This window comes from Quercus suber, unplaced genomic scaffold, assembly GCF_002906115.3.
Source record: "Quercus suber isolate HL8 unplaced genomic scaffold, Cork oak 2.0 scaffold_42, whole genome shotgun sequence".
NCBI lineage: Eukaryota > Viridiplantae > Streptophyta > Magnoliopsida > Fagales > Fagaceae > Quercus > Quercus suber.
In genome coordinates, this window is record NW_027069507.1 from 207,123 (window position 1) to 234,672 (window position 27,550).

The 27,550-nt window shown below is 37.0% G+C and overlaps 1 protein-coding gene and 1 long non-coding RNA gene across 4 annotated transcripts; one reads left to right on the forward strand and one right to left on the reverse strand.

The window, feature by feature from the left end:
• The first annotated feature begins 332 nt into the window (after nt 1-332).
• Nucleotides 333-2,514, forward strand: LOC136066644 (uncharacterized). The gene is made up of 2 exons (XR_010628149.1): nt 333-445; nt 696-2,514. It is a non-coding gene; the product is annotated as an uncharacterized LOC136066644 (long non-coding RNA).
• A 4,290-nt stretch (nt 2,515-6,804) lies between these two features.
• LOC111994596 (uncharacterized) lies at nt 6,805-27,045 on the reverse strand. 3 transcript variants are annotated; one of them, XR_002881103.2, is made up of 8 exons: nt 26,072-27,045; nt 25,117-25,995; nt 24,843-24,975; nt 23,695-24,074; nt 10,812-11,005; nt 10,193-10,362; nt 7,983-8,235; nt 6,805-7,423 (listed from the first exon to the last, which is right to left on the reverse strand). XR_002881103.2 is itself a non-coding variant. In XM_065771299.1 (7 exons), the coding sequence occupies exons 5-7, from the start codon at nt 10,987-10,989 to the stop codon at nt 7,394-7,396; spliced, it is 378 nt and encodes a 125-aa protein (XP_065627371.1). In that variant the 5' UTR covers nt 10,990-11,005; nt 23,695-24,074; nt 24,843-24,975; nt 25,117-25,995; nt 26,072-27,039; the 3' UTR covers nt 6,805-7,393. The 3 variants fall into 3 exon arrangements, 1 of the variants encoding a protein (XP_065627371.1); XR_010628150.1 differs by having other exon boundaries at nt 7,983-8,301; XM_065771299.1 differs by lacking the exon at nt 7,983-8,235 and having other exon boundaries at nt 26,072-27,039.
• Between the last annotated feature and the right edge of the window lie 505 nt (nt 27,046-27,550).

The following is a 27,550-nucleotide window of genomic DNA, read 5'->3' on the forward strand; positions in this document are numbered from 1 at the left end:
ATTTATAATAATTTGATATTAATTTTAATCTGAACATATTATTAAAATTATTTTTTTTCTTTTCTAAAAATTATTTTTTCTTATTAACATTAACTAATATAACTAATCATAATGTAGCACTTAAAATTTATTGAAATAAGATTATGAAAATACCGAGATAGTATTTTTTAATTTTAATTATATATTCTTTATTTTATTTCCATTATTTCCATTTTTTTTTTCATCCATACACTTCTTATCTCTATCTTCAGTTTCATTTTTTGTTTCTACCACCAGACCCTCCTCTTGCTCTCTTTCTCTCTTTCTTTCTCACTCTCTCACTCATACTCATAAGACACACACCACAGAGATCGCCGGCAAGAGAGTTAGCCTTAAATCGGCGTTCACGCATTCCGTTTGTCCGCTCCACCACCTCTCGTTTGCCTCACCACCGCGTCTCAGATGGGTCAGATTTGCTTTTTTTTTTTTTTTCCTGATTTGATTAGTTTTAAGATTGTGATTTGAGTTTATATTTTGATTTTAATTGAGTTTAGATAGAGATGTTTGAGAGAGAAAATTCTGGAATGGTTGAGATGTTTGCAGTCTTAGCCGTTGTGAAGTTGAGTAAAATTGAATATTTTATTACAGTTAATTGTTTTGCTCATGAACTCATCAGACCAAGAGAGTGACTGTTTTTTTTTTTTGCTAATGAACAGTGAATTAAAGAGACTGCTGGAGCACGTTTTTGTGGGTTTGCTCTCCAAATTTTGGGTTTAGAGAGCTTGTTGGAGATGCTCTAAGAAGAAAGTCACATGGCGGAGACGGTAGTATCCTCTCTTATCGACAGGCTGGTTCCTTGCTGACCCAAGAAGCAAAACTGTTACGAGGCATTCATGGAGAAGTTGCGGACATCAAAGATGAACTGGATAGCATTCAGTCCTTCCTCAAGGACGCAGATGCAAGGGCGGCAGCAGAAGAAGACACCAGTGAGGGAGTCAAAACTTGGGTGAAACAAGTAAGAGAAGTTGCTTTCCGTATAGACGTTGCCATTGACCGATACTTGCTTGATGTGGCTCAACATGATCCTCATCGGCGTGGCTTCATCGGTTTTGTCCATAAAACAGCTTACTTACTCAAAACATTGAAACCCCGCCATAAGATGGCATCTGAAATTCAGGAGATCAAAGCATCGTTTCAAAAAATCAAGGAAAGAAGTGATCGATATCATTTCAAATACATTGATCAAGGATCCGGCAGCAATGCTCCAAAAGCTAGGTGGTACGACCCTCGAAACGATTCTCTTTATCTAGATGATATTGACATTGTGGGAATTGAATTTCCTAGAGATAAATTGATTGGCCGATTGGTAAAAGGACCGCCTCATCGCATTGTGCTTTCAGTTGTGGGCATGGGCGGATTGGGCAAGACTACTCTTGTCAAAAAAGTCTACGACCACCAAACTGTGAGAGGACACTTTGACTGCCATGCTTGGATCTCAGTGTCTCAATCATACAACATAGAAGATCTTCTAAGGAGCATGATAAAGCAATTTTGTGAGGTTAATAAGGAGACTCCTCCTATGGGAGTGGACTCAATGGATGGGGTGTCGTTGATCAATAACTTAAGAAATTACTTGCAACAAAAGAGGTATGTGGTTGTATTTGATGATGTGTGGAAAATAGATTTTTGGGAGGATATAAAGCATGCTTTACTTGATAATAGCAAAGGATGTAGAATAATGATCACAACACGTAAGAGGGAAGTTGTTAATTTTGCAAAAAATCCTCACATGTCTATGCTCATCAGTTGCAACCACTGCCTCCGGAGAAGGCATGGGAGCTTTTTTGCAAAAGAGCATTCCGATTTGACTTTGGAGGGCAATGCCCCACAGAGTTGGAGAAATTGTCTCATGAAATTGTCAATAAATGCCAAGGATTACCACTTGCAATTACTGCTATAGGTGGTCTTTTATCAACCAAGAACAAGACCTTGTTTGAATGGAGAAACTTGCATGACAATCTTGGCTTTGAGTTAAGAAGAAATCCCCATCTTGCTAGCGTCAACAAAGTTCTATCCTTAAGTTTTGAAGACTTGCCTTACCACCTCAAATCTTGTCTCTTATACTTTGGCATGTATCCAGTGAGTTTTTCCCTTTCACGTGGAATATTGATTAAACAATGGATAGCTGAAGGTTTTGTCAACAAAATAAATGATAAGGCATTCGAAGATATTGGCCAAGAATACTTGATTGAGCTTATTAACAGAAGCTTGGTTCAAGTGTTAAAAATAGGCTATGATGGAGTAGTTATGCGCTGTTGAATCCATGATCTATTGCATGAGATCATCCTACAGAAGACGGAAGATCTAAGTTTCTGTCATGTTTTATCCAAAGAAGAGTCTAGTTTTGAAGGACTAACTCGACGCATGTCAGTTAATAGATCTTCGCTTAGTGTGTTGGAGCAATTTAAGAAATCTCATATCCATTCTCTTTTATTCCTCAATATTAATGAATTTCCAACATCCTTCATCAGTAAATTTCTTCAAAATTTCAAGCTTGTGAAAGTATTGAATTTTGAATATACTCCAATACGTAGTCTATTCCTATAACATTGATCCCTCAAAAACATTCGATATATTTTTTCTACTTCCTTAAGGATGTTAGAAAGAAGTTGTTCTTGTAAAGAAACTAGATGATGATTTTTAGTTTTTTCTCTTACATCAGCTATAAAGCTGCTAGCTTCAAAGCTGCTTGAAATTATTTCATAAATTTCTAGTGCAAGAGTTGTTTTACCCATTCCACCCATCCCGCAAATCCTAACAAAGCGAACACCACCCAACCCTTCAACTAAATATAAATCCAACATTTCCATCACACGGGATTCTATTCCAACAAGTTCCTTGGAAATGGTACTTTGAAATATAAGAATCAATTCACCAGATATCCTTTCAAGGATCTCTTGGATAATTATTGATTCATGCCTGCAAAGAAGGTAGCAAACAAGAACTTTGATGACTGTATAATATATAGCATAAATACAGGAGACTGAACATTCAAAATACAAACTTAGATTCATTTAACAAAAGGGGAATCCAAAAAGTGCATAATATAGCATCGTAATTGAGGTTTGATTTGTTTGTCACATCGGACAGTCTGTGAGAACCATGTGCAGAAAAACAGAGGAAAAGCCACCCAATAAAGAACCAATTCATCTGCTGGATCTACAATGGAACAGACTTCTAGGCTGCACTCATGACATTAGTCCTAAATCTGACAACAAAGAATGGCAATCATTTCGCAATTTGCAGGAGCTTAGAGCAGCAGGAATCCATTTGAAGTCAAAAAATAGTAGTTGCTAGGGAGAGATAAACTTCACCAGAAACTGGACCTTATATGGCAATGTTAGCAGCCTTATCAGTGCGTCTCCTTCTAATTGTAATAGTTTAATGAGTTAATAGTGTTCCTATTTTTTTTTTTTTTTTTGATAAGCGATAGTTAGAGTGTGACAAATTTTAATGTCATTTTTGGTAAGTTTCTCAGATGTTAATTTTCATACTCCTTTATTCTATTTCTCTAATCTTCACAATAAGAAAAAAGATATAACAGATAGACCAGTTGAAGTATTTAATTATTTACTATATATTTATGCTTCTGGCCTATTCATTTGCCCAGAACATTTTAACTGCTCAAAGAAAAAACTCTACAAGAAATAAAAATTAGATGAAAATGCAGTGTTATTGTGTGGTATTGTGCTCTTTATTTTTTGGTGATTGAGTTTTTTTTTTTTTTTTTAATTCATTATCCATGCTTGATATTGCTCTATTGTTAATTGGCTAATGATGTACACCATTGGCTATAAATTGATAGATTAGCTAAAAATTGGAATTAGCCTTAATTACAACTTGGGTCTAAATCATTACCTAGGAAGCACGGGTGCGTTTCGAGATTCGGGTGCGGGTGCAGGTGCGGGTGCGGGACTCGGCAATTTTTGAAAAAAGTGGGTGTGGGTGTGGCGGGACTCGGCGATTAAAAAATTATTAAAAATATTTTTATTTATATTTTTAATATATTGCTAAGCATAATTTTTCACATTATATAAACATATACCAAATTTAATAACTAAAACATGATGTTCATAAATAAAATACAACCACAAGATTAAAACTAAAAGTCTAAAACATTCCATGATGTTCGAACAGCCCAGCAAGGCAGCAACCAGAGAGCACAGAGAGAAGAGAGAGCCGAGCGATGGAGAGCAATGGAGGGACGGAGGGTTTTGGAGTTTCTGGACAAAGTGAGAGTGTGTGAGAGTGTTTTAGGTTTTAGGTTAAGTCAAACGGTGCGTTTTGCACCTTTTTTTTTTTTTTTTTTTTTTTTTAATTTCGGCCTGAACCGGCCGTATAGGCGGTTTCGGCGATACGGCCAAAACGGCCCGAAACGAGCCGAGTCGGCCCGATTTGAGCCGCGTCGGCGCGAGTCGGCTTCGCCACGTGGTGGCCCGACGCGGCACGGACACGCGGTCAACGGTGTCCGCGGCGCGTCGCCGCGTCCGTGCGTATCGGACGCGGGTGCGGCGCCTCTGGCGCCGCACCCGTGCTTTCCAGATCATTACCACAATTAAAATTTGGTAATTGCAAAAAAGAAAGGCAAAGAAGAGGAGGATGTAGTGAGAAATAAATTGTGTCTGACATGGCATTTTTCTAACCTTTATATAATTTATTTGCCATGTGTCACCCATCAAAATAAAAATAGGACAGAATGGGAGGGTTTTAAATGGGAGGCAAGCCAAATGCAAAATGATATGGGTATGACCACATGAGAAATCTACTACGAATAGAAGTATATATGGGATTAGACCTTGCATATTACGAACTTTGGAAATTACAAGCATATTGATAAAGTATATGTCTAAACACAATTGTCCTGATCAGGACCCAGCTTGAGTCCTGTTACGAGATAATAGGTATTAATTGGGCAGAACCAAAATTTAAGTTTAGGGGGGGCAAAATGTACGAGTGACGCAAATGCGTGCACGCACAAAATATAACAATAACATATTTGTTATAATGTGTTTATCTACCAGGGATTTGTTTACACATGAATTAGCCATTTTGTGATTTTTTTTTTTTTTGAAAGGTATTAGACATTCTAAGCAAAAAGAAGGCAAGCATTTGAATTGAGGCCAACTATAAGAAGCAAAGCTCATTGACTCAACAAATCATTTATATAATGTGGATTGCCAAATCTTTTTTTTTTTTTTTGTCCTTATTGAGTAATTCAGTAATAGACTACCATGCCTCATACAATGCAAAGGTTCTTCAACCAAAGTCAAACTTGAGCTTATAATTCCCTAAGTCATAATATACATACAAGGGACAAACAGAAATTTTCTCTAGTTAATCAGATTAGAAAAAGCAAATCAAATCTGTCATGTTTTTCCACGGGAAAGTCAGCAAAGCTTATAGTTTAGAAAAATTACCATATTGATAATAATGTGAACAAAAAGTAGTTTAGCGAAAGACAAATGTTACCTATCATGTAAATCTCATCCAGAGTTATTACCCACTTCTTTCAAAGCAGCTTTCCATGCTTGCACATCCTCTTTGTTAATCTTGGGATCTTTTTCGTGCTTCTCAAAGGCTTCAGCAAAAGTACCCGTCTGGTTCCGTATATCAGAGGGGTCATCGTGGTAAAAGATGGGCAAAAACTGTCAACTCATTCTATTCTTTGAATAAATTGAGCACAATACATATAATGACTCTTGCTTGTACTAGTAGTAATAGGATTTCTACTAGTATTAGGACTACAAATAAAACTTAGTAAATACTAACTTGGACCCAAAGTAAATAAACCTAAGATACTTAGAGTACCTTGGAAGATTCTACACTCAATTAAATTACCAAAATACCCTTAATTTGCAGAAATTACAGATTTGCCCCTCCATATAAAACTGACCATAACTAATAAAGTAAATACCCAAATTAAAAAATGTTCTAACCCAAACAACTCATACTTAGACCATTAAAAGGGCAGGTCTTTCACTCAAATGCCAATAGGCTAGTTAATCTTTCTCACATAGGATGCAACTATGTTAATGCATGAGCAAAACCAAAATTATTTTGGAATTTACATTTTTAGATTTTTGTATTTATCTCATAGGAAATTGGATAATTGTAAAATATTATTCGGATATGGATTAAATTTGAGATTAGATAGGGATTAGAATTTGAGTTTAGTTAAGATTAGTTTTCATTAGTTGTTATCTTTTACTCTCTCTTTATTTCTTCAGAGCTCTAGCTCTATAAAAGAGCCTAGTTTATTTGTATTGGAAGATAGACATGATTAATGAAATTCATATCGGATATTTTTCAATAGTTGGATGTTGATTCCTAACACCTTAGGTGCTAATTCCAAGTGACCCTAAGTGCTGATTCTTAAGTTTATCTTTACTTTCCTTGTTACTTTTATTTTTGTCTAGCATCATATGTTCTTTGAAGTTTGGAATTCCTTGTTGAAGTTTGAAATTCCTTGAAAAACTTAATTCGTAAACACTACTCTCATAATAATTGCCTAGTGCTAATGGCCTCATTTTAATGGTGACTTTCATGTGAACAAGGTTTGATGTGTGGCACATTAGAAGCTATATTCCTGGTCTAAGTGGGGAATACAATGACAAAAGAGGGATGAAATACAAAGGTGCTAAAGTGGGAAGCAAGTGACAAATGCAACCATCAAACATATTAAGAAATTATAGTGTTAAATGCCTGGTCTAGGTGCATCTCCTTTCTCCTCAAGACTAAAAAATTGTTGCATCTAAACAAAAGAAATGTGAACGACTCTTGTTTTTATCATTTTGGATAATTCAGAAATTATTATTGATATGAAACACACCAATACAAACAAAAACACTTGAAACACTCAGACTTTAGCTAGTCCACTACAACAAAGGCATCTGCCCTGACATAAACTCCTTTCTCAGCATGAAAACAGTGTTATATCATCCCAACCCATTTCTACACAGAGACGCGAGTCTTTAGACTAAACTACAGCCCCTGATTGGTGCTAATCATACCCAACATCTTGTTTTTACAAACAAAACAATCAGAAACCCAGCTACTAGCAAACTTTTAACCAGAGGTCATGAAGGATGAAACAAGGCACAAACCAGTTACATCGGAGAACTCTATTTAGGATAAAGTTGTAGCCACTTCCTTTAAACAACAACCTAAACTTGACATCTTTTCTCAAACTCTTCATATGCTTTCCTCTGTTTTGACCTCTCCAAGAATTCTTGAGTTTCTTTGAGATAATAAGGAATTTCTGAGGCTCTTTCCTTTGATACTCCGGCTACCCACATGAGGGCCTATTAGGCCCAAGCACGTCCCAAAGCCGACAAGAGGCATATCATGATGACATCTAGGACACACCTCTGCCCATTCTTTCATCCTGAAGAAAAATGCATCATGATATTAGTCATGCCAAAAACATATGGGCAACAACCAAAAGGATGTGATACATACTACTAAGCATATGCAATTACAGTACAAAATCAGTTTACATGATGTGCAAATAGCAACGTGAAAAAACCATGCAATCAATTAGCACCAGGAAAAGCCTCTGAATAGTTACTAAGTTTCACTTTGCATCCCAGGATGAATTTTGCAGTATATTTTTCATTTGTTTTCCATTTAGTGCTACCCTCAATCATATGTTCATTTTCCGCCTTGTAGTCACATCTCACCATCTTGATTTTAGCCATTACTAGTCTTGTGCAATTTTGAATTTTTGCTCTATAGATAAGGGGGTAAAAGTATCGCTTGGCAAGCAAGCCCATTTAAAACCTTGAACAAACCCAAGAAGGTTTAACACATCCAACTACATGCTGCATGGCCATGGTTTAAGCATTTTGAAATAGTTGTCAAGAAAAAAATGCAGAAAGTAATATTCATCAGCAAACCCTCTACACCATTCTCAATTAACCTAGATGCAAATCCACTACTTTTACCATGGGAAGATACAAGTCCAAAGCATGGCCAAAAAGAATGAAATGCAACTGCACATTATCCATAGTAGCTTCAATTGGAATACATCCTATGAAAAGCCTCTTTCCCCACTTAGCAGCTGAACCCATCAAAGGACAGCACAGTCATCAGCAGAAGCAGAACCAACCACCATTTCTGCAGTCATCAGCAAGTCCTCTTTAGCTCCAGAAGATAACACTCAATTCACTGGCATTTGCCCAGTTACATGAGCACGATCTGCAGGAGACGCGTGTCAACAACAATCTGCACACCCCTCGGCCCCCAAACAAAAAAAATTGGCAGCTTGAGGGCCAATATATTAGCATAACACTAATTTACAGCAAGAACATCCTTAATGACTGTAAGAAGAACTAATTGATGTCTAGTAAAATGGAGCACCAAATTAGAAAACACAAATATGCTTGGGAATTAATTGAAAGTCATAGCATCTGTGAACAAAGTTTCTTTGGCTGTTTCATCTACTGAGGTATGTTTAAAAGCCCACCAGAGAACCAGAACATTAAAAATGTCAAAAACTGTGGTTTGCTAGCATTGAGGATTGTATAAAGCATCTCATTCTATCATTTTGCCTTAATTAAAAAACCATTGTTTAAGTTTGAGAAAAATAAATAATACATAAGGGCTCATATAACTTTTGAAAATATATTTTATAATGCAGGTTGAGATACAAAGAACAGTACAAATCATGCACATGAGATCTATCAACACAATTCCAAATCAGGACATTGTCCCATAAAAATTCTGTGGACACTAGCATTGTACCCAATCCCACACAGATCATATATACAAGCAGTATGCTTCTCTCATATGTTACTTCAATGACCATTTAAATGATGTGAAGTGCTGGCAATCACATATTCTAATTTATTTTTCTTTTCTATCTGTGCCAATCTAATTCAACTAGAACTTAAAAACAACAATCATCACGAACCTCGTAAGTTTTAAACGTTTATGATGTTTATCCAAAAGAGTAGAAAGCATATACATATGGCAATGTAAATCTATCTGTTTCTGGAGTAAGGTTGCCCATTTAGCAATAAAATTTCTCACATTTATAAATTTCTTAAACTTCAATTCTTCAATAATCAACATCCACATCCCACCAATAATTAATCAGTAAGCCAGAATGCCAGAGTCAATTTGATTGGCCAAAAACTATATATGATCTAAAATCAAATTGTGATGTCCTTAACAAAAGTGCACAAATCTAAAATCAAATCAAAAAATAAATGACAGATCATGTAGGACAGATCTAAGTTTGGAAAATTTGATTTACAAGGAAATTTAAAACAAATAAGTATTTTTGAAAAATGAGGCAATTGTAATGTGGGTTAAAGGGATGGAAAAGTAATTTCTCACCAAATCACAAAGAAAGGTAGAAATAAATGAGATCTTTTATATAAATTTATGACAGAAGGAAGAGCACAGAAGTAATCAACGCAGCAGTGTGAGTAGTGGAGACATTACTCTAAAACTTGTTTTCCCTCATCTTTAAGAATGGGATCAAGGGGTTGTCTCAATCTCTCAAGGTCAAATTCCTCTTTAGAGCTTTTAATTCTACTAGGTCTTGCCTCAAAATTACAGTTTTGCATTTTTTTTTTTTTTTTTTGGCTATTATCAATCATCAATTGACGAATGAGACCCTAATTATCAGATAAAGAGGCCATGCAATGCCTTATTATTTGCTTAAACTCTACATATCACCATGTTGTTAGAAGAGTATGCCCATGCTTCTGCACAATCAAGGTTGACTAATTTCTGGCAATTGAATCCTCAATGCTAGAAATTGATGCTTATGTATTTTCTGGTAGTCCAGCCTTATTTTGATTTTGTTAATATTTTTCAAGGAGTAATGAGCTTATAGTATAATCATGATTCAATTTATTAAATGCCAAACTCTCTTCCAAGGTGAAATTGAGCCACTTAGAATCAGAAAGCCCCTAATCAAAATCTAGAATCACAATAAGAAATTGCATACATAAGCACTAACAACCAATAGCCCAGCCCCTAATTCTCACGGCCTGAAGACCTTCCACCTCAGCCAAGCCAAGGAGCACACAACTTCATTACTGTGCAACGTACCAATCATAAACTAGAAAAATTGCCTCAAACTTAAATACAGCCCAAATATGAACATCAAATTACAAAACCAACATGGTAAATAGTAGCTTACCTGCTGAACTACAGCCGTCGTAGGCGCAAAAAGATGCATATCTTCTTCCTGGGCTTCCTTATCAAGTGACTCAGCTTGTGTATAAGCAGTACAGCAATGTGGGTCTTCCCACAAACTGTCCCCAGATAAACAATTATATTCTCCTCCAAAGGTTTCTAGCATTGCTCCAACTGGTATCATCAGAAAAAATATATACAAAACAACATAACCTACAATAAGTTATACTTTCTTAGTAAAAAAAAAAATTGCATTTTATGTCAAGGAAAGAAATTTCTAGCAAAGCCAAACACAACTGGCTTGCTGGAGCTGTGCTTATGTGTATAGAAAACAAAACCATAAGAAAGCATAAACCCTAGAATTTTGTCACTCGTCCAGTTTCTATGAAAAATACAGGATAAGAAAACAAAATTTATATGTTTCAAGAACTAAGCCCAGCATGACTATTTCAGCCCCAAACTAATCGAGCATTGTGATTCCCCAAAACTAAAACATCAAAACAAGATAAACTTCAAAGCTTTCTAACCTTTCTACATTAATTTTCCTCAAAGTTTCCTTGCAGCCAACCAAAGAAATAGTCACATACAAAAAAACATATGTTTAGATGAATATGTATACATACACATGCTTTCAAGTGATCTTTGTGGGATCTTTTTTGATCTTTTGAGTTTCTGAGACCAGTTCCATTCCATCATCATCATCAGCCTCAACTCCAGAGACACCCCGTGTAGTGGTGGTAGTAGCACCAAAACCCGTACTACTGGCAGTAGGACGATCATTTCTACTGTCAAGCATCCCATGGCCCATTTATCTGATCTTCGTTTTTGAATGACAAATTAGACGATGAGAAGTTTCTAATTCCAAATTGTCAAAAATCATGTTTGGATGCTGTAGTAGACTAAAAAAAGTTGCATAGTTAACAAGTAAAACTAAATAAATAAAATAAAAGTTTGAGCTGAGTATATCGATAAAGATGATTCTGATCAGTAATAACACAATTAAAGAATAAAGGATAAACTATAAGTTCATTCAATATTCAGCTCAGTATTCAACCATTACTTTAGTCATATGGATTTGTATGTGTATTGAAATGGACCGAATGGACCAAAGTGGACCAATGTGGACCGAATTGAATTGAAGTGGACCAAAATGCTACATTGATGTGGTTCAACAAAAGCATAAAAGTAATTAATGATATGCTTCAATTTTTAGATATTATATAGATTTTTATTAAATAATTATTTTCATCTAATAACACATGAATATTTGAATAGCATCAAGAATCATCTACCAAATAAATCTTAGTGTGTGTTTGGATACCGCTTATTTTGCTGAAAACTGAAAACTTATTGCTGAAAACAATAGAAAAATAATTTCTGGGTTACTGTTCACTACTGAAAACACTGTAGTTTTGTCTTAATGCACTGTTCATGTCCGGATATGAACAGTGCAAGAGGCGCTGGTCAAAAAAAAGAAAAAAAAGAGAAAAAAGAAGGCAAAGCACAGAAATGCGAATGTCAAAACGTGATCCAAACGGAGCTTTAATTAAATTAGTAAATCTACTTAATATTATATATATGATCATAACATCACTCATAAAAAATTTTAAGTGTATTGAAGGAAAACACTTGTCTGGAATCCACTTAGGTCCAATTCTCTAGTTTTTACACTGTAAGGTTGAAATTTATCAACCATCTTGTTGGATTTATTCCGTGCCAATTTGCTTGTAATTTAAGCAATTAGTAACCCTGTATTTAGGTGGGATTATTGTAAGGGTAGTGTGTGAGGAGATGTGAAGAAAAGCTCAAGTATGTGCAAGAAGACAGAGTTTCGCGGCTAGGATTCGCGGGTGGCTCGCGGCTGCAAGTCGCCAACTTCAGGTACGTGAGATGCACGCAGGGAAGCTGAAGGGTCGTGCCAGCTGTCGCACTACAGGACAAAAGTCCTAGGCTGGCCAGGCCGTTACGTTGCGACTTGATTTCGCGACTTGGACAAGCCGTGAGACCAAGCCGCCAATTTACCCTGTTTGTCAAAAAACTGACTCTTCGTATTCTCATCTCACCTCACTATATATAGACCCTTATACCCACTAAATTGAGAGAGCTTCTAGAGAGAATTTTGTGAGAGAAAACCCTAGAGAAAAACAAGATTGTCTCATCTCCAATCTTTACCTTAGACTCCCTACAAATTCCTCTACTCTCTTCCTCTCCATTGTCATACCCTTGAGAGGTCATTTACCAAATCCTTATCTCACCACTCCCATGTCTGTGAGAAGGTTTATTTGGTGCTGAAGGAAGCAGTTTGGAAGAAACCAATATACATTGGTTGATGCTATGGTCAAGTAGCGGAATCCGGGAAGCTAAAGAAGAAATAGGTTCGGCGTAACCTCGTTGGAGCAAGAAGTTTGGAGGGTTTAGGTAATTGGGTAGATTAGGCTTGGAGGGTTTTCTGCTGTTCATGTATCCCAACTATATTCTTTAGTGGATTTTATCACCGCTTGGAGGGCGGCGGAGAGGTTTTACGCCGAGGACTTCGATTTTCTCTTCAATAACACATCGTGTGTTGTCCGTGTATTTGCATATTTCTTTCCTATATCTTTGCCTTATATTTACTGCTGTGGATGTGTTTATATTTGGCTTAAATTGGTTATCAATTCTGTTATAAGCTTGTTATCATATTCCGCACATTAACTGTTTGATATAAAGCTTGAATTGGTAATTTTGTAATTTAGGGTCTAAACGTTCAAGGGTGTTTCATACCCATATTGAACTTTCAATTGGTATCAGAGCAGGTACACTTGTTGTGGTTTTAATACCTGAGTGTGATCCTTGACCTCTTGTTGAGATGGATAGGTCTCAATCTCTCACTGTTCCACCATTTTTTTATGGTAATAATTATGCATTTTGGAAAGTCCGAATGAGGGCCTTTTTGTGTTCTATGGATGAGGCTGTATGGGATGCTGTTGAAATAGGTTGGACAAAGCCGGAGGATGCCAAATCCACTTGGGACAAGGCAGCTCTTGCGGCGGCTAATGCAAACAGTAAAGCATTGAATGCCATTTTTTGTGGTATCTCTCTAGAAGAATTTCACAGGATTTCACATATTACCGTTGCTAAGGAAGTATGGGAGATTCTGGAGACGACTTATGAAGGAACCAAGAAGGTGAAAGACACCAAACTTCAGATGTTGACCACTCGCTTTGAGCAGCTAAAGATGGATGAGGATGAGTCCTTTGACTCTTTTTACAGTAAGCTAAACGAGGTGGTTGTCGGTAAATTTAATTTGGGGGAAAAGACGGAGGAGTCTAAAGTTGTAAGAAAGATCCTTCGGTCACTACCAGAAAGTTTTCGTGCCAAAGTTACAGCCATTGGAGAGAGCAAAGATCTTGACAACATCAATGTTCAAGAGCTGGTGGTTCTCTGCAGACATATGAATTGTCCCTGCCTTCTCAGAAGAAGAGCAAATCACTTGCTCTTAAAACAATTGATGAGAGAGTGGCATCTCATGACCCTTTGGAAGAAGATGGAGTGGAGAAGGAAGTAGCATATCTGGCGAAAAACTTCTGAAAACTCCTGAAGATGAAGAACAGTGGGAAACCATTCAACAGAGGGAAATTTTCATCTTCAAGAGGTGATAGGAAAGAGTTTACGAGGAAAGAAGGGAAGGAGTCTCAATCTTCCTTGGACATTGTGTGTTTCGAGTGTAATGGACATGGACACTTCAAAAAGGAATGTCCCAATTATCTGAAGACAAAAGGAAATGTCTATGCCACTACCTTGAGTGATGCTGATTCATCAGATTCTGACTCTGAAGATAGCTGTGACGAAGAAGGAAATTACTCCGCTTTCATGACCATTGCACATGTGGAGACCTCGGATGATTTGGGTACACTTGTGAAGGAGCTTGGGGAACATTCTGATTTGGAGTCTATTGGAATAGTCGAGGAGTCTGAAGATGAGGAAGTTGGAGAAGCAGTGGGATTGCAAGAGACTTACAACTCACTCCTTGAGAAGACCGGTGAATATGCTAAGGTGGCTAATGTAGCCATTAAGAAGATGAAGAGGGCTGAGGAAGATTACAAAAGTCTCCTAGCACGATACAAGGAGGCAAAATGTGAAATTGAGATACTTAATGGTGAGCTATCAGAAGCTTACACAAAAGTGAGGTTCCTTGAGCAAGAGGTAGTGGAAGCTCATGCTAAGATAGATAGGGTCTCCTCCAGGAAGTTAGATGATGTTATTTCATTTCAAAAACATACCTCAGACAAATCTGGATTGGGATACGCCGGAGGAAGTAGCTCATCAGCAAATGTCACCAAAGAAGTGAAGTTTGTAAAGGCTAAGGAGACGACTGTGGATAGGTCCAGTCCTGAGAAAATTAAAGCGGAGAAGAAGAAGAATGTGGTTGATCAACGGGTATTACATAAGTCCAGTAATCAATCAGAATCCAGATATGAAGCTAGAGGAAGATCACTCCCAAGACAGCAGCGGGGTCCTAGAACGGAGTATGTTTGTCATTATTGCGGATTACAAGGACATACCAGACTTAACTGTCAAAAGTTGAGAGCAGACAACAATGCAAGTGCACCTCGGTCACAAGGAAGAAGAAATGATATGAGGACTTGGGGTTGTGAGCAACCAAGAAGCCAAAAACGTGATCCAGGAATGATGGACGTGATGAAGATGATCGGTGAATTCACCAATTGCTTGGAAAGCTTCACTCGAAGGTTTGACAGTCCTAACTCTCGTACCCGATCCGTCAAGGATATCACCCCAAACGCATGTGACGTGTGGGTGACAAAGGGTACTCATGCATAAGCATTATAACATGTCCATGCATCAATTCTTCCTATGCTTTGTGGATATGATTGGTTATATGCTTTGTGTTTTTGAGTATTGATTTTTAATTTGTGTTTTGTTTGTGTTTAAAATGCTTTTACAAGTTTCTGTGTTTGATCATTCTTTTACTGCTTTTGTGTCAAAAATCCAAAAACACATAAAAAAATAGAAAATCCAAAAAGTTTGATCACTTTATTGAGTTTTGTCTCAAAGCATATTTTGCCTTGTACCTTTGTACTTATGGGTTTGTGCATTTAACGAGCTTAGCTTGTCTCTCATGCACTCATATCATTGTGGAAGAAATTCTGAAATCTATGTGACTGTTGTAAATAGATCTTCAACCTTGTCATGAATGATTAGTGAATGGTTTTGTTGATCTTGAGACATGCATAGACCATGCCTATATATCTTCCCACTTTTTATTTTTTATGCTTAAAAGAGTTCTCTAAATGTAAATCTCCAAATGAAAAGAGATATAGAGCTGCAAAAGCCTGTCGCACAAACTAGTATTCGACTAAGAAAAAGGGAAAGCAATCAAAATAAAATGTATGATGCCCAAAAAGCCAAAGGCTAACTCATCAATTGAAATATCAAAAATTTCAGGCATCTATCTCTCAATGAGATTTTCTTTGCTCAAAAGTTGCAAATGATATGTTGAATATGGAGCCAAATGAAAAGCTTCTCAGAATTGTTATCAAGTACTTATGGGAGGTCATATATGCATGTTTCTATAATTGAGATAGGTCACATAATCTAGTGCTAGTTGTGTATGCCTTGATTGAATTGATCATTGAAACTTCACATTGGACTAAGAACTATCTCATTTTTGATATCCACACATAACACACAAGTCTATGTTCAATGAATGTCATATTCATTTATGTGATTGTACTTGATTAAATGTGTTTTCACATGCTTAATCTTTGTTGATCAAACACAAAAAGATTTTTTAGTGTTCTAGTTTGTTTTTGGAAAGTGCTTTGTTTTTAAAAAAATGTAAAAAATTTCAAAAATAGTGTTGCCCTATTTTGGCGACTAAGTCGCGGGTTGGCCCAGTCGCATGTCCCAGTCACGAGATCACTCAGAGATTTTTCGCGGCTAACTGGCGAGTAAATGCTCTAATCGCGAAAAAGACTTAGAAATTTTTTCCAAAATTTGAGTTTTCTAGTTTTCGTGGGTCAGTGTGGCGACTTGTTCGTGGGTGGTAGGTCCAGTCGCGAGAGGTACTCAGGGAATTTCGCGGCTCATATCGCGACTATCTCGCGGGTAGACCTTCCAGTCGCGAAAAACACTTAGAGAAATTTCTTAAGTTTCTTTTCTTCACTGTGTTTCGCGGCCTAACCTGGCGGCTTACTGGCGACTTGACCCAATCACGAAAAACGCGTGTTATGCGTTTTAAAGACAAATTTTAAAACTGTTTTTCAGTTTTTTTTTTCCCTAGAAGTTCAATGTCTGTTCATCTTCTTCTCATTTCTCACTCAAACACTCCACGTTTCTTTGAAAAAGCTCTCAAATTCTGCATCATGTCTTCATCAAACATCAAGAAAAAGGTATGGGTTTTCTTGTCTTCACTTCGTTCATCATGATTTCATTGTTGTTCTCTTGATTCTGAGTGTTGTGTTGTTAGGTTGTGTTTTTAAGAGGCTCGAACATGGGTTTGCATATATTGTTGAGATTGAGTGTGAGATGTTATTTGCTCTTGCTGAAATGAATGTTTAGGATTATTTTCTTACATCAGATCACTTATCCTTTGTCTGAGCATTGATATTTGTCAGTTTGTTTTTGGGCATATGGTTGTAGGGTTTTCCTGCAATTGTTATTGTGGTTCTTAATGTACCTATTTGGTTGTGTTTTTGATGATTATGGCTACCGTGTGTTTTTGACTATTAAATCACCATATCTTGTAGGTGTTGCTATATTTTTTTTTCTGCAATGTTCATACCAAATGGGTCATGACTCACTATTTTTGAACAAATTTATCTGAATTTGTCTGTAGATTTCAATTTAAACTTGGTTAACTTGTTAAGTCCAATGTTCGGTTACCAAATGTGCTTATTCTATGTCTGTGTCTGGTCACTCTGTTTATCACTGTGTAACTAACTTGTTATTAATGTGTGTGCATTTCCCCATTCTGTGCTATGTCTTGTTGTGGCTTTTTCTGCTTGTTTACAGATGGTTGTATCTCCTTCAAAGAAGAAGACAACTGCTAAGAAAGCTGACAAAAGAATGAAAATAGACCCTAATCTATTTAGGTCTGTCAAGCACTTTGAGAGATACAGAGATTTCTTCATGAAGGGTACCATTATTCAGGAGAGATTTGTTGACTTACATGATTTGAAGGACACTTTCATTCCAGGGTGCTTTGAGGGAAGAGGATGGGAGAAGTTGTTGAGTGATCTACCTGCAGTCTATGATCCCTTGATAAGGGAATTTTATGCAAATGTGATCATAAAGGATGAAGAGATGAACTGCTGGGTCAAAGGACATGAGTTCACCTTAGACGCACATGACATTGATGACGTCCTTGGTCTTGCGGGTTTAGAGGAATATGAGTTCACCAACTTCAAAGACAGAATGATATCCCTAGATGTTGTCCAGGCTTGGATTGGTGGTACTAAGGGAAATGTCTCAACACTAATGCCTTCCTTGCAGATATGAGATGTTTGACCACCATCATGATGTTCAATCTGTATCCCATAAGAAAGATGACCACTCTTACTAATTCCAGAGCTGTATTTCTCATGGAGTTCAAGGAGAAAGTGATCATTGACATCAGCTCACACATTTATGACACCATCATGGACGGGGCTAAAACCACTGCCAGGCCCAAGTTGGTCTTTCCTAGTCTCCTTATGAGGATCTTCAAAGCAAAGGGTGTTCGAATTCCTCAAGATATCAGTCATCTGACTCCACTATCAGCAATAAACAAGTTCACCATCACAAAGATACAAAGTCGTCTTCCGGGTGGTGAAGAGTAAGGGGATCCAATGGAGACTGAAGTAGAAGATGCAGAACAATCAGTCACACCCAGGAGCAGAAGAAAGAGGAGTAGAGCCTTAACTTCATCAGCAGCACCACCTTCCGATGCATTTCAAATCATCATGGAAAGACTTGATGGACTCAGAGAAGTTCAAAGTCAGCAGACTGAAAGGATGATAGTAATGCAGGATCAGATTGATGTGCTTTCAGCTAAGATTGACAGCCTCTCCACCAACCAGGAGCAGTAACCCTTTGGCCATTCCGGTCAAAAAGGGGGAGAACTTTTGAGGGCAGTTCTTGAGGGGGAGTGCTTGTTTTGAGGGGGAGCCTTCATATTTTATGATGTTTTGTTATAACTTTGATATTGTGTTGATTAACTGCTGTTAGTATAGGTTTGATACTTGGTGGTTTCAATTTGGTTTGGTTTAAACCTATAACTCTTGGATAGCTTTTTTTGTAGCATTTCAGCATGTGTTAGTTGTTTATTTCAGCATATATATAGTATGATGTTATTCAGCTTCAGTTCTTTATGTTGTTGGTTTGTATACTTTATGTACTGTGCATTGGTTGAGTGTTAGTCATTCAAGCAATTTACCTTGTGTTTATTATCTTGAATGTCCGGATGTTCATTCAAAGTGTGAATGAGCATTGTGATCACTTGGCTATAGTGATTACCTGTTTTGGTCTTGCCATGGTTTATTGCTTTATTCCATTGTGCTTGCTCCATATGCATTACAAGTTTCTGTATACAATGAACTTATTGTGTTGTTGTGTTTCAGGAGTTACTTGTTCTTATGGTTCTAAAGCTTCACAGATTCTAGAGTTAGGTGTGAGTGAGTTTTCCAACTGTTTCCAACTCACGCGTTAAGTCAAAAGTTTGTTTTAGGGTTTTGTCACGGAATAGCCAAAGGGGGAGACTGTAAAGTTGAAATTTATCAACCATCTTATTGGCTTTATTCCGTGCCAATTTTCTTGTAATTTAAGCACTTAATAACCCTGTATTTAGGTGGGATTATTGTAAAGGTAGTGTGTGAGGAGATGTGAAGAAAAGCTCAAGTATGTGCAAGAAGACAGAGTTTCGCGGCTAGGATTCGCGGGTGGCTCGCGGCTGCAAGTCGCCAACTTTAGGCACGTGAGATGCATGCAGGGAAGCTGAAGGGTCGCGCTAGCTGTCTCACTACAGGAAATAAGTCCCAGGCTAGCCAGGCCGTTACGTCGTGATTTGATTTCACGACTTGGATAAGCCGCGAGACCAAGCCGCCAATTTACCCTGTTTGGCAAAAAACTGACTCTTCGTATTCTCATCTCACCTCACTATATATAGACCCTTATACCCACTAAATTGAGAGAGCTTACAGAGAGAATTTTGTGAGAGAAAATCCTAGAGAAAAACAAGATTGCCTCATCCCCAATCTTTACCTTAGACTCTCTACAAATTCCTCTACTCTCTTCCTCTCCATTGTCATACCCTTGAGAGGTCATTTACCAAATCCTTATCTCACCACACCCACGTCTGTGAGAAGGTTTATTTGGTGCTGAGGGAAGTAGTTTGGAAGAAACCAATATACATTAGTTGATACTATGGTTAAGTAGCGGAATCCAGGAAACTAAAGAAGAAATAGGTTCGACGTAACCTCGTTGGAGCAAGAAGCTTGGAGGGCTTAGGTACTTGGGTAGATTAGGCTTGGAGGGTCTTCTGCTGTTCATGTATCCCAACTATATTCTTTAGTGGATTTTATCACAGCTTGGAGGGCGACGAAGAGGTTTTACGTCGAGGACTTCGGTTTCCTCTTCGATAACACATCGTGTGTTGTCCGTGTATTTGCATCTTTCTTTCCTTTATCTTTGTCTTATATTTACTGCTGTGGATGTGTTTATATTTGGCTTAGATTGGTTATCAATTTTGTTATAAGCTTGTTATCATATTCCGCACATTAACTGTTTGATATAAAGCTTGAATTGGTAATTTTGTAATTTGGGGTCTAAACGTTCAAGGGTGTTTCATACCCATATTGAACTTTCATACACAGAGCAAACCTCCTCCGGTGGACATTGGAGAAATAGATAGACCTATTAGGGACAAGGGGCATTTATGCAATGCTGTTAGGTCCAATAATAACCAGTGTCACACCTGATGCATCCATGATATCCTGTCAACATATCATACATGTCGGAACTATGTAATGGGACACTTATGTTGTATGTAGAATCGAGCAGAAGGTAGTATTTCCCATTTTATCACTTGAAACTTAAAAATAAAAATGAAGAAATGATAATAAGCTTCTTACACTCATCTATCACCCAAGTAAACATGCTTAAGAGCTATTAATTTTTAGACTTCCCTTCTCACCTTAATAAGGTAATAAGGCATGGCATGGTCCTCCTTCCCGATCATTGACCTCACAAGACAATGCCTTAGACTAATCATTCAGTGAATCAAACCTTTGCAGCTTAATGTAAGATAAAATAAACTTTTCAACTCCAAGAATCCATTGCTTTCTGTGGAAACTAATCAAAACGTTGTAGTTAACAATCTTTGAATTCATCTGCAAGAAAAATTCTGAAACCACCTATTATTCGGAAAATTTTTTTAGTGGACAGAGAAATGATTTTATTATTTTTCCTTAACTTCTAATTTTTATTCTGGTTTGTGATTATTCATCTTGAGCAGAAGCAGTAGCTATACCTAGATTGATGGGTGTCTCCCTTCAGAAAGCTAGTTCACTATGTAAAAAATGTGATGTTAACAATACCGTAAGTTCCCTAGTACCAGATGTTAACAATACCGTAAGTACAAATCTGGTTTTCTACAGCCATTCAGAGACATGCCGCACATGCTTTCATCACTTGGCTTGTTATGAGATACAAATTATCCTCTTGGGGTAAACACTTCTAATGGGGGTACAAGGGGATGTTTTGTATGCATTTTGAAGAAGTTGCACAGACAGTTGAGACCAACTATATTTTGAAAGCAGTTTGTCAAAAATATTGTGGAGTGAAGTTATGAACATATTCTTCATAGACTCTCCCGAAACAAATTGAAAAAAGGTTGTTGAATGGGGGTTGGAAAGTTTAAAAGGTAAGAGACTTAAAGCTTCCTTGTGTAAGTTAGTCCTTATGTAAGTTAGCATGGCAGGTGTTGGGAAATTTAGACCCCCGTTGATAGAATTAACAAGTTTTAAACCCAAGTTGTTAATTAGATTTATTCTTAATAAAACTTGTTAAAACAAACAAACATCAATATCATGTCAAAATCATGTAGCGGAAATATAAATAAGACAAGATATGATGACTCAGGAAAACTAATGAAACCAACCAGTTTCACAGTAAAAAACCTGGTGGGAAACCTTCCCGGAAAGCAATCCACTATAGTAAAGAGATTTAGATCCCGGTTGATAGAATTAACAAGTTTTAAACCCAAGTTGTTAATTAGAGTTATTCTTAATAAAACTTGTTAAAACAAACAAACATCAATATCATGTCAAAATCATGCATCGGAAATATAAATAAAACAAGATATGATGACCTAGGAAAACCAATGAAACCAACCAGTTTCACAGTAAAAAACCTGGGGGAAAACCTTCTCGTAAAGCAATCCACTATAGTAAAGAGAAATTTCAAATCTAGTACAAAACCTTTGTCCCTAGACTCTACAATTCTCGTAGATGAACTCATAGCAGAAACCTTTTACTGCTTCAGAACCTTTGAACTCTTCAATATATGAACGCCACCCTTTTTGTTGCACGGATCCCAGTACGTGACTCACTCACCAACTTGAGGAAGAAGAATGTTGGCTGCAAAGTTCTTCACTTCATCAACAATGAAGATCAAGAAGCACTTGGTTACAAAACCCTAAGGCGCAAAAGACGTAGTAGCTTCTTTCAGAGAGAATAAGGCATCGGTCACCTTTTTTTTTTTTATGTTCTCCTTGTATTCTCTTATGTGACAGCCTCTAAAATAAGCCTTATATAGGTCTAGGGTTGTGAGAAAAGAAACCCTACACACATACAAAAGCCTGGCCCAAAAATCAGATCTGAAAATTCTGATTTCTCATAACCTCAATAGATAGCAGGTGTCGAGGAGGTGTCGAGGAGACAGAAACTTTCTCGTTCGATCCACCAGCTATCGAGAATGTGTCGAGATTGCGATAAGAAAACACCTTAAGAATCTCGATAGATAGCCAGCTGTCGAGAGGTGTCGAGCAGCTGTCGGGCTATCTGTCCGCAAGTGTCGAACTATCTGTCTAGCTTTAATGAACACCTTTTTTTCACTTGTTTCTTGGTCCAATCTTCATGACTTTAATACTAGACTTGAACAACATGTTCTTGAAGTATTAAACACATCATAGATCTACCCAAATACAAGTAAAGTGCGTTTTGTCAAAAGATTAGTTAATTACATAAAATATTTCCTTAACAGCAGGTGTTATAAACCATGTTGAGGAAAGAAAAAGATCACAAGACATAATGAAGAACAAAACAAATTTTGATTTCAAATTAAAGACAAGACATTTCTGCATAGACACGCACCACACTTTGCTTACACAATAGACACATATCAACTTTTGCCTATTACTCTTTTCCAAAACTAAATTCTTATAATGCACACACCAACTCACTTGCACTCGCTCCACACAACAGACACATGCAATTTACTTTACCACACTCACTCTTGTAAGGACATATACACTCGCACTAGGAATTGGTGCTTACACTTCACACACCAAATAAGCATCATCACTTCCTATTTATACTTGGTTCAAGTCGGTTAAGTCACCAACTTTGATATTTCTAGCCTAGTAACAGTAAACTGCTTTCTCTAAGCTTCTAGACATCCTAAAATTGTGGCTGGACTTTAATTGTGCAAGAGTCTTGTAGAAAGAAAATTCCAGAGAGAGAGCAAGAGAGAAATTTCTAGAGAGAGAGAGAGAGAGAGAGGTGGTGTTTGATTTTTAACATACCATTTATGGAGTCATAGAAATCCCAGAATTCATGGAAGGAATACTTAAAGTGAGGAGCAGTTGAAGAAATGCAAGATTGGTGTAAGGATGGCAGCTAGAGGGGAATTTCATAGACTCTAGCATGAATATATCTCTATGTGAAAGTTGGAATATTTTGCTATCATTTCTCAAAATGAAGCCAGGGAATCCTGTGCAGTCATGCTGAATTGTTTCCTGCCACTGTGTTTCCTGATACATCTATAATTTTTATGCTAGGTGTTGTTGTGATTGTATTTGGTTTCCTAGTAAGAGTCAATATTGCTTTCGGAAAATCCAGAAAGTGTTTCTTTAAAGAGAGTTTTGCTCAGCTTCAAATATGTCTATATCATGTCTAGTTGTTCTGTTGTTGCTATTGTTATGCTGTGTATGGCTTTGTTATGAGTGTTTTCTTAATAATATTTTTCATTCATCCAAAAAAAAAAAAAAAAACTAGACCCAAGTTCATGTAGGTATGCAACCTTGGAAAATTTGATTGACAGGAAAGCTAAATATAGGAAATACACAAGTTTGGTATAAATTTCTGCTCACTGTTGAAGTATTCATCCACAGAAATTTTGAAAAAATCCAAATGAGGCAGTACTGATGTGACTTGTGAGTTGAAGTTACACCATGGGGGAGTAATATTTAATCAAATCACAAAGAAAAGAGGAAATAAATCTATGACAGAAAACTAGGGGGTGGATGCATACCAATAGCTTAGAAGGAAAAGCTCAAAAGTAATGAAGGCAGCAATGCAAGAGGATATTGTACATCTCGTTTCCCCTCGTCCTTAAGCATGGAATCAATGTGTAATCTGAGTCTTTTAGGCTGAACTTCTTCAACTTAGCTTCTAAATCTACAGGGTCTTTCTTCACAAACAATTTTGCTTATATCTTTCTCCATTATCAACCATCAATTGACAAATGAGACCCCAATTATCAGATAAAGAAGTCATGTAGCAGTGACAAAGCCCACACTTGCACATTCAAGCTTTGGCAGTTGCTAGCAATAGAAGCTTCCATGCAATTGTATTGATTCAACCAATCTGGACGTGATCCACACAATATATAGGACTGCCACATCAATGCACCTAGATGGAACCACTTGACATCAGTTTCCAAATGACAAATAAGACGATGGGAAGTTTCTTATTTAGAATTGACAAGGACGGTAGTTGGATGATCGTAGTCTGATAAAGAAGTGCATTAAAAATATGATTTTGACCAGCAATAACCAAACAAATGATATAATTGATAGCATACTATCCATATACTGCAAATATTCTAAAGAAAGAAATTAATATTATAGCTTTACTCTATTAACTCAACAGAGCTAACTTGTCATATAGACACATGCACAACAGGAGTTCTAGGCAAAATTTAGTCCTCAAATCAAATTATTAAAATAAAAACAAAAAATAATGATATTTTGGAAGTTTGTTATATTGGGACCCAGAAATACAAGTCAGAACTCAGGAACCTAATTCAACTGTTTCAGGCCTAATTCAAGGACAAACTCAGCACAAAATACAAATACCAAAAAGGAGCTTTCCAATCAACCAAGCAATGGGTGGTGTGGTGTGAAGTCAAAATAAAAAAAGAGAAAAGAAGGGTCCTTTAAGTTTTAAAATAGTTGTCTTACTTCTAAATGATAAAATGGTTGCATTAGTCCTTTAAGCTTTGCAAATAATTTTATCTACTTTGCTGCAATTTAACTTCACTTGGAAATAGAGGCCCAAATTTTCTTCATTCCATTTGATTTTACAACACTGGAGTACCATGCATCAATTGCATTCTCCTATGGAAAGTTGTAGTAAATACTATAAAAAGAGAGCAATAACAGAGAGTTCCGAATATACCATCCAACACAATTGAACAAAAATGACTGCCATACAATCAGTTCCACATGCTTTTTCGTCAGCCAGCAACGTGACGGTTTCACCTTTTCAACAAAGTCCAAACAAATACTTCTTCGTATCCAGTATAAGGTAGCTGGCAGAAATGAGAAAGCAAATTACCAAACTAAAACGATCCTTGTCATAGAATAAAAAGAAAAGAAATTCAATGAATTTAAAAAAAGAAATATACAGCTACCAACAAGCTCCATAAAAGGGAGAAAAGATATTGACTTACAAAAAGTCAAAGACAAGAAAGTTGATCAGCTAATTTCATCAAAGCTACCAATTTCACTGGGATTTCTCTTCCTCGCAATCAGAGTCACCTTGTTCTTGCGTGCTTGAATTCCCAAGCCAATTTCCCAAACGTGGAATTAATCTTTCAATCAGATTAGGGAGTCTTATCCTCTTTGGGTGTGGTTCGTCTACATCATTAGAGGTAGCTTCTCCACTAGGTCCAGCCCCTTCCCCATCAGTGTCATCACGGCTTTGCTTAATTTTGGTATCTTTTTCTGAATTTTCAAAACCATCTTCATCGTAAGGAGTGATGATGCAGCTGCTAGGCCCAGCATTAGTTTGGTTTATTAGATCTTCAATGTCTCGCTCGAACATCAGATGGGCCCCGCATTTTGTAACCTCCAATCCTGGACCTTCGGGTCCAAATTTAACTTCAATTTGGCTGAATCCATTAGCATCAACTTCAGTTAATCTTTCTATCCAGCCCGCTCCAAAGAATTCAAAGGGAAAATATATCAGAAGAACCTGATACGATTCAATCTTACCAAATTCCTCGGATGAAAAATAGCTCATTCTTTTATGTCCACCAACGAAACACTGAAGATAATGCGTACGAAAGCGCACACAACGATTCCCATCAATATGAAGTTGGTGAAATGGAAGATGTTGGCGGAATAAAAAAACAGCGCACACAGCGATTCCCATCAATTTGTTACCTAATAAATCTGAGGGCACTTGCAGATTCACTGAACCCCCCGCATTTTGGTGGCTAAACCATTCCGGAATTTCACTCCCAGGAATCTCAACATAGTAATCAGAATCACCTAGTTGATACCCCTTTTTTTTTTTTTTTTTTGATAAGAGAACCACCTTGCTGACCCTGAAACATACAATTCATGATGCTTAGAACTTCACATGCGAGAGAGAGGGAGAGAGGGAGAGAGAGACAGACAGACCTGGGTATAAATGATAAAATGTCCTAGCATTGTTGAAAATAGGTCACCATAACCTTGATTCTTGATCAATTTGTCACAATTGAAAAGACGAAATTTCGGCCAAAAATCGTATTCTGGTCTTAACGATAATGTTTCCAGTGAGGTACACTTTGTTGCATCAATAAACTCAATATATAATGGAAGCTTGGGCAACATTCGAAGATGAGTGCAACCGCCCATATGAAGACTTCTCAGATTAGATAGTTGAATGATACTTTCAGGAAGGCAAACAAAATTATTTCCCATTAGATACAAATTTTCTAAAGATGACAAGCACCCAAGAACATTAGGAATTGTCTGAATATTGCAATAACTTAGATCAAGTTTGGTCAAAGAGCATAAGCCTATTAAGTTTCGCTCTAGTGGGATCTGGACTTCTTCTAGGTTGCATTAAAGGAAACCTTGTGAGCTTATTAGATGATAGCCCCACGCATCCGAAGAGAGATAGTACTTTAAGATTTTTTAAGTGAACGACGGATGAAGGTAAGCCCGTTATAGCAGTCCTACTCAAGTCTAACTTCTCCAAACCTTTGATTTTTCCCAAATTTTTTGGCAATTCATCGAGTTTTGAGCAACCAAATAAATTGAGAGTTTTTAGAGATATTGAACTATAACAACCATTCGAAAGACTTGAAAGGTTTTTGCAGTCTCTTAGATCCAATTTAATAAGGCCAATTAAATGCTCAATTGATAATGGTAGCCCCATTATAGCAGTTGCGCTCACATCTAACTCCTCCAGAGTTTCAATATTCCCCAAATTCTCTGGTAGTTTAACAAGTTTTGAGCAGCCAGATAAATTGAGATGTTTTAGAGACATTGAACTATAAAAACCATTCGGAAGACTTGAAAGGTTTTTGCAGTCTCTTAGATCCAATTTAATAAGGCCAATTAAATGCTCAATTGATAATGGTAGCCCCATTATAGCAGTTGCGCTCACATCTAACTCCTCTAGAGTTTCAATATTCCCAAATTCTCTGGTAGTTTAACAAGTTTTGAGCAGCCAATAAATTGAGATGTTTTAGAGACATTGAACTATAAAACATTCGGAAGACTTGAAAGGTTTTTGCAGTCTCTTAGATCCAATTTAATAAGGCCAATTAAATGCTCAATTGATAATGGTAGCCCTGTTATAGCAGTCTCATTCAAAGAAAGTTCTGACAAACATGACATATTTCCCACAACTTCTGGAAACTTCTTTAGTCTTGAACAACCAGAAATAATAAAAGTTTCAAGAGATTCCAAGCTAATCTTGTGAGGAAGGCTTTCGAGACGTTTACAACCATTCAAATCCAATTGAATAAGACATTTTGAGATCTCCAAGAGATGCATGTATCTTATAGAGTCTTGTACAACGTTGGAGGATCAATTGCTTAAGATTTGGGACTCCACTAAGATCCGGGATCTCAATCAAGTTTTGAGAGTCACTGAGGTCAATGAGTT